Source organism: Thermobia domestica, chromosome 3 (assembly GCF_964235325.1).
Source record: "Thermobia domestica chromosome 3, izTheDome1.hap1.1, whole genome shotgun sequence".
In the NCBI taxonomy this organism is placed as follows: domain Eukaryota; kingdom Metazoa; phylum Arthropoda; class Insecta; order Zygentoma; family Lepismatidae; genus Thermobia; species Thermobia domestica.
The window spans coordinates 141303442-141311693 of NC_137456.1; the positions used below are offsets into that span (position 1 = coordinate 141303442).

General features: G+C 35.1%; 1 protein-coding gene across 1 annotated transcript in view; it reads left to right on the forward strand.

The window, feature by feature from the left end:
- The window catches only part of LOC145681973 (WD repeat-containing protein on Y chromosome-like), a 43258-nt gene extending 41197 nt beyond the window's left edge, over positions 1-2061 (forward strand). The window contains exon 8 of the mRNA XM_081753574.1: positions 1772-2061. Coding sequence (XP_081609700.1) covers positions 1772-1990 — 219 coding nt within the window. The 3' untranslated portion in view covers positions 1991-2061. The remainder of the gene's footprint in view (positions 1-1771) is intronic.
- The last annotated feature ends 6191 nt before the right edge of the window (positions 2062-8252 follow it).

Here is an 8252-nt window from a genome sequence, read left to right on the forward strand (position 1 = left end):
AATCCTGTATTAGTTATTAATTCTAGTTTCTAAATCTAGAAAGGATACTTAAATCTAGAATGAGTATTCTTATTAACTTTGTTTAATTCCACCTTAGTTTCTAGATTTAGAATAAGCATTCTTACTAATCTTTTGTTAGTTCTGTCTTAGTTCCATCTTAGTTTTTAAATCTAGAACGATCGCTTGTTAATCCTGAGTTAATTCCATCTTAGATTATAAATATAGAACGAGTACTTTTGTTAATCTTGTGTAGTTTCATTCTAGTTTCTAAAATCAAAACGAATACTTCTGTTAATCCTGATAACAGAGATGTGCGATTATTTTTTTAATTTATAGCAAGAATTTACTTCTATAATTTTATTTGGCTGTTTTTCTAAATCAAAGCCGTCCAAATGGTGGCCTGTCAAGCTGTTTTGTGCAATCCATAAAACTTTAATGATTTGTAATTTAATTGGAAGATTATGTTTTTGGAAGATCAGAAGTCCATTTTTACTTCTGACGAACAGTTCGTTTAACATTGTTTGCGGAATGTTACCTTTTCCATTCTGCTTGAGAGAAAAATAATTCAACACACTTTCTGGTTGAAGTCGTCGAACATAAGATTTTGAAGAAGAATAATTTGATTTTTCTGTCTTCGACATAGGGACATAGGGACATATAGACATAGCGAGTATCACCAATGATTGACAATTGATACGGAAGATCAACTTACTAACTTACAGCTCGAACTTTGTGACCTTTAGGCTGACCTATTCTTTCAAACAAGGACAGAGAAAGAGTAGATATCTTCAGGATACTGTTTAACAAACGTTTTCCTAACTTTCGAAATTTTAATCGAGTGCATTTTCCAAAATCAGATTGTTAAGAATCGTTTCACAAGTTGCCTTGGAGATACACCATTTGTCCCAGCTTTGTGAGTGTTGTTGGATACCATCATTAGTCATATTAAATAGGTATGTCAATTCTCAAATACACTTTTCGATATCTTTTGTTTTATATATATATATATATGTTGCTGATTTAGCAGTTTTCTCACCAAATCTAGTGGTAATTCACTCGCAACTACTTACAACTATATTTGCACTATTTATAACTATACAATGAAAATCTCAATAAGCCAGAGTTCATTCCGTGTGATAAATTCTTTATCACATTACATATTGTTGTTCGTATATATATTAAGCTGCTAAGCTGCGGCCCCACCTTAATAGTAAACACGATTATGACCCTCGGCTTCATTATGATTGGACAACGCTGCTCTAAAACATGAAAATAGTATGGTCAAATGAAAATTTGTATAGATAGTGGGTACTTACTTAGAGGATGTATTGTGTCCAAACTACTTTGTATTTACAAGAACGAGCTAAGTGAAATTATAGGACTAAATGTAAATTAACGCATTGTAAAATTTTAAAAAAAATCACATTTCCATGTCATTAAAATTAGTAAGAGTATAGAAATAAAGAAACTAACTAAGAATAGTTAGATATAGAAACTAAGTTGGAACTAACATCTTTATCTGACCCTTGAGCAAGCAATAATCTTAAACTTACATAATCTTATACAGTAAGTTTAGTTTAGATATATATTTTTCAAAAAAGATCTAATATTGTATTCTATGGCGCTAGAATTTAAAATTTACTCTGAAATGCATTCCAGAGCACATGTTTTCAACTCTAATTGTAACACAGGAAGAAAGTAATTTCTTCAACATTGACATGCTTTTTCTATTAAACAATCACTGTATATTGTTATTCTCGTTTTCTTTTAGATGTGTGGGAGCAAAATGGAATCAACGTTCAGGGTATTAACGGACTGGGAAATTGCCAAAGCTGCATCTACATTTAGAGTTCCAAACAGAAAACTGCCTCCTTTCCTTAGTTACCAAGGGAAGAAAGTTGTTTATAAGAACATTCCCAACCAGAAGGAATCTATATGTCCAGTGGGATGTTTCCATGATTATCCGCCCGGCAAAAGACATTTTAACTGAAGAAAATTGTAACTTTAAGAAGTTTTGTGAATATTGTCTAAGAGTCAGCGTTTATAATATTTAACTTTGCATTAAATAGTATTGATTGAAAAACTTTCTCATTTTTATTTTATTTTATTAATTTATTTATTTATTTTGCGTTTATGATTATTCATTGCGTAGGTCAGTCTTGTCCTTCTCGGGAGCCGTTGCACCTGTGACAGACTGTCCTTAGAAATGAAACTTAATTTTTACTTGAAATATGGATAATGACAGCAAACATATTTTTGAATATCTAAGTTAAATGTTTTCTAAATATTCCTTAGGTCAATTTATTTTATCAGTATTTTTATATTCCTTCAAATATCTAATTAAGTAATAACACGTCTGTTTAACACATGTGCTTAAGACGTCTGTTTAACAAAGTAAAAATTATATCGAAACCTAAAACCATTCTATTGTAACTAATATATTCAGTTGTTGTGGTTATAGTGGTAAAATCATGAGATGAAGCCAGAGATACAGATGGTGATCAGAAAAATGGAAACACCTGTAGTTGGTAACGCGTCAGATGTATGGGTTGGCAGTGGTGTCGTGGCGCCCGCAGCGCCGGACCGCTGGTGGTGGTGTGTTAGGTCGATCTCCATACTACGTCAGACGCAGTGGAACAGCAGTGTCCAGTGGCTGCAGCAGACGGAGGTAGTGTAAAATGGGAGACCTCTCAGATTTTCAAAAAGGGCAAATTGTTGGTGCGCGGTTATGTGGAGTGAGTGTAACGGCAGTGGCTACTGTGTTAGGTGCGTCGCGTGGGACAGTGTCGAAGGTGATGACGGCCTACACAACACACGGAAAAACCACATCGGGGAAGCGGAACAGTGGGCGGAAGAAAATCATGAGTAACAGGTCACGCCGGGTATTAAAGCGCATTGTCACGCGAACCGTCGTGCCACTGCGGAGCAAGTGACGGAGGAACTCAATCAGCACTTCCCCCAACCTGTTTCGACAATCACAGTTCGCCGCGAATTACATGACATGAACTTACGGGGTCGTGTTGCACGGGCCAAACCGCTCATGAGGGACCATAACGCTTTCGCACGCCGCAAGTGGTGCCGCGACCATGCAACTTGGACCGTTGAGGATTGGAAACGTGTGATATGGTCGGATGAGTCATCCTTCACCCTATTCCCAACCACGGGTCGTGTTTATGTGTGGAGAAGCTTATGATCTGCAGTGTCTCCGCCCAACTGTGAAACATGGCGGCGGCTCGGTGATGCTGTGGGCCGCCATATCATGGTTTTCATTGGGTCCTGTGGTCACACTTAGAGGACGAATCACTGCCAACGATTATGTTGCAATTGTAGGAGACCACTTGCATCCTATGGTCCGGATGTTGTTCCCGGACAATGACGCCATCTTCCAGGATGATAATACACCCATTCACACAGCTGGCGTTGTTGCAGCGTGGTTTGAGGAACATCGGGATGAAGTTCAACACCTCCCCTGGCCCGCCCAATCCCCAGATCTCAACATAATTGAACATCTGTGGTCCGTCTTGGAAACACCACTCCGGCGACGATTTCCACCTCCATCCTCTCTCACAGAACTGGCCGATGCCCTGCACGAGGAATGGTGTAAAATTCCACTTGCTACCATTCACGACCTCTATGCCTCCATCCCACGTCGCATCAAGGCTGTTCTGAAGGCGAAAGGTGGCCCGACACCATATTAATCTGGTAAGTTGCAATTTCGTTCAGGTGTTTCCATTTTTCTGATCATCATCTGTATTTTAGTAATTTTCAAAAAAAAAAAGAAGAAGAAAGAAAGAAAGAAAGAAAGAAAAGAAAAGGAAAAGAAAAAAGAAAAAATCGTGGGGAAAGTTTCAGTCTGGTGCTAGTGACAAAACTGTCAATTACTTTCAGTGGAAAAATAGGGATAATGTTTTGCAGTTAACTTATCGTCTAATATGTGGAGCTTTTAGTGCACATGAGAATCGAGTTCACTTTTAGTCATTTCTGGAGGTATTTTATCTTGAATTCTTTAGGCAGTGAAAGGAGTTTCAGATAGAGATCTTAATGTCCAAATAATTCTTATAATGTAAGAAACAGTGTTAACTTTTTCATGTAATCTTAAGCATACCGTATATATTGATACTTTACTTCTCTTTTTTTTATGTTTTCCTCTTGTAACAGACCTGATTCCCTTGTGCTTTGAATACCATAAATTATACAGTCTTGCTCACTGACCCCACGTGTTCTGTTTTCAACGAAAAACAGTGAATGTACCAGAACTATTCAAGCGTTATCTAGAGATATAAATGTAGGTGAGATATCACCGTCACTAATAAAGGCAAGCCAGGCAGCTTCTCTCGGAAATCTCGCCTGATAGAAACAGGTGACAAATTAACCTCCATTATGATTCTGATATTGAGGTAAGGATTACTGGTGTCTAAAAGCTAAAGTTACAATAGAACGATTGTCTTTTTTCCCTTGTCACTGAAAAAGAAAGATCGTTTTAAACTTAGTGAACAATTATCAGTTGTCGGTCTAAGTAGAGGAGTTGAAAAATTAAACATTTAGTTGAATTAAAAAAAAAAGTCTAAAGTTTAGCCGTCAAACTTGTGCAAGGACTTTATCAAAGTTTCTGGTCTATAATTTTGTAGGTCTAAGTAGAGGAGTTGAAAATTTAAACATTTAGTTGAATTTTGAAAAAACACCAGGTCTAAAGTTTAGCCGTCAAACTTATGCTATGACTTTATCTAAGTTTGTGGTCTATAATTTAATAATTAAATGTTAAGTGAAAAATATTTCATTTACTTCTCGCTTACTTGTGAAACCTCCAATAGTGCATTGGTAAATACAGCGATATGAATCATTGTGTAATTTTATCCTGCTTGAAAAATTAGTTTAAGTTAAGGCAGTTACTCACAATGTCTAATAATCACTGATGTTGCGTCAGTGGAACAATGTCTATAGAAGTTTTTCACTGGTTATTATAACTGTCTAGATGATACACTTTACTAGTACTTTTCTACAGAAGGAAGTATCATGGATATTTTCTATTGCACATTAGTGATGTGGAATAATCCGCCTTTCGCTAGTGGAATAATCCGCTAGCTCCTAATAATAATCCGTCTTTCGCATGTCTAATGCACAGAGCATTCTACCAAGATACTTCATGCTTCTTACTTATTCAGCATTGAAGAAAAAGATCTCTCTTCTTTAGAGATATTCTATTGAGGCATTTTCCTCATTCTGGGCTCAGTTCTCACTGTTGGGCATATGAATTATGTAGCCATACAGAGAGTTGTTTCTACTGCTACAAGAAATTTGTTGGTAACTACACCGACGTGAGCAAGAAAGAAGAAAAAATAAATGTTTCTACTCCTACAATTACTCTCTACTGTAGTCTTCCAATGTTTTTACCTATCTGTTCCCAATACTTTACTCTAGGGCACGTCCTAGCACGTATTTCATGCTATTGGGTCGAATAACTACAAGTAAGCGGGTATTATGATTTACACCGTCTGGAAAAGATCCTGTTGAGACACGACGCAGAATTTTAATCCATTGAACGTTGTTGTTATTAGACCTAGTCACATATCTTCATTAAAATACAAGAAACATAATGAAAGATTGATGCATAAAAAATTACAAGATAATTATTTACAGACATACTCTTTTGAGACTGTCTGCTTTTGCTTCAATAAAATCTATTTTCTTTACATCTCCTCGACCATTCTCCTTAGCTAATAGACAAACTACTAGATTTGATTTAACAATATCTTGCAGGTTACGGAAATAAGTCTAGCTTTCAAAATTGCCATTCTCTTTGGTGTACAAAGCCAACTACAGGGTAGGTAATCAAACTTAGAATTTTGAAATAAAATTTGTTTGAATATATATAAATATATATATGAGATTAGTTGAACTGGAATCTTTGCATTTCGAATACAAATCAAGTCAAGTATTGGCAATGCTGCTGATTTAGCGGTCTTCCCATCAAATCTAGTGGTAATTCACTCTACATCACTTACAGCTACATTTGCACTATTTATAACTATACAATGAAAATCCCAATAAACCAGAGTCCATTCCGTGTGAAAAGTTCTGCAGAATATTACATATTATTGTTCGTACTTGTACAGTGCTTCGGATTCCCATGTATATATATATATATATATATATAGTACCTAATATGTATATCTGGACGATAAGGGAAGAAACCGTGAGCATTTAATAAGAAAAATGAGTCAACCTAAGTCACAAAACACAAGGTGAAAAGAGCGTGAAATCTTGCCATGAAAGATGATGACCCATAAATTGTATCGACAATAGTAAACTGTGCTTCATAGTATTCGTATGATTGGAGGATATTCATATCCATCTTTTTCACAACCACAAGAATTCCTAAGTAAAGAAAGAGCGAATATGAGATATGATGATTAACCCTTTCAACATGACTGTTAAAAAAAGTAATTAATCATGTAACATTGTGATAAAGTACATCTACTAGTGTTTAACTCCTTTCTTTGTAATTTTCTAACAAAATGCTTTCCTGTATTGTGTTTTTTTTCTTGGTTTGTGTAGTAATTGTTGATCATAGGAATTGTTTTTTTGGTTAGCTGTAAATGTTTGGATAAATTGATAGGGACTTCTATAAGAGAATAATATTAAATCTTTGTTTTATAATCTGAGATTTTTTTTGATTTTCGGTTTTTGTTCGTGTATTTAATAGATCTGATAACAAGTTAGTTAAAATATAAATTCAGTGGTTGGATCATGGATTATTCTTTTATTTATAGTATTTTCACAATAGTTCTGATAGTGTACATGGAAGGCAATGCGTAAATAAGTAAAATATCTTTCATTTTTTTAAAAAAATTAAATTAAAATTATTTTAACTAACATTATTTGGCGCAGTGTTTGGTCAATCTCAAGTTGTGTCAATCTCAACTTTCTATCTCAGAATTATGGATAATTTTTCAGTATTTGTACATTTTGATCTTTTTGAGTCTTTAGATCAACTCGATCAGTTATGAATTACAGAAGAGGTTAAGAACAAGAATCTACTTTGTTGGTAGTAATGAGTGTAGAACAGCAAAAGAGTAAATATTCGGCTCAAAGTCAGTACTGCTTTGGGTATAAGAAAAAGGAGCACTGTTCATTCAGGGGCCTTGAGCAAGAACTGGTACAACTTATTGAAAGGTTGGAAGCTCACACTGCAGGGTAGCAGGATGCGTATTAACGAAAGAAAAGCTGAAGAACTACTTGCTTTGAATGAGCAATTTCAAGAATTGTTGTTGAAGAACGGTCAGAAAGAATAAAAGAGTGAACAAAACCTAACGTTTGAGGTTGATGAAGAAGTTGAATGACATTTGTGCGTTGCGGAAAAGGAAGAAAAAAAGAATGGTTTGGAGGATTGAACATGGATTATTTAGGAAATGGTGAAGTGGAACAAAAAGTTGAAAGGAGTGGGAAATGGAGTAAAGCTTGTGAGCAGATGGAACTGCTAAAGTCTATCTCAGCTTGGAGCTTTTTCACTTAGTTAAAAAATAAACTATATTGAAAGAATGTCAATTGTAAGTTGGAGTCTAGTTTGTAGAAAATGCGAGGTTGTGTACATAAACAGGATATTTATATTTGTGTACGCCTATGTGGATTGTACACGTACGTCCACTCGGGGTTGTGCACGTTTTTAGAATGTATGAGCTTGCGTTTATTTACAGAATGTACTATACAAATACATGTAATTTAGTGCATCTTTATAATGTGTGGATTACAAAGCTCTGTTTGTGTAGTTGAGAGTTGGATCAACAAAATTGTGTAGGTGGGGGTCATCACAAGTTTTGAGCGTAGACTCCAATAATATTAGGTTGTTTGTAGATGGTCTACTTGCAATAGCTTCGGGGGATCTTCAAAAGGTTAGTGTACTGATATATTTGGTGTAAGTTTATAGTATTGGCATGCATTTTTTGTTTCAAATAATTAAAAGTGGGTTGAAGTTGATGATAGAAATTGGTTTATGGGTTGCTCCAAATGTTTAGATAAATTGATAGGGACTGCATTAAGAAAAGATTTTTAACCAATATTATTTGATTCAACTTTATTTTAACTAACAGTAATATTTTAAAGTACCTACTCTTTCAGCACAATTTATCCGAGTATCATCGTTCGTATATCTTTCTCTCCAGAATAAAACAGGGTTTCTAATGGTACCACACTCAAGAGTGCATGATGTACAAGACAAGTTAAATTGGGGAAAGTTCGAGAAATTTCCCATAAAA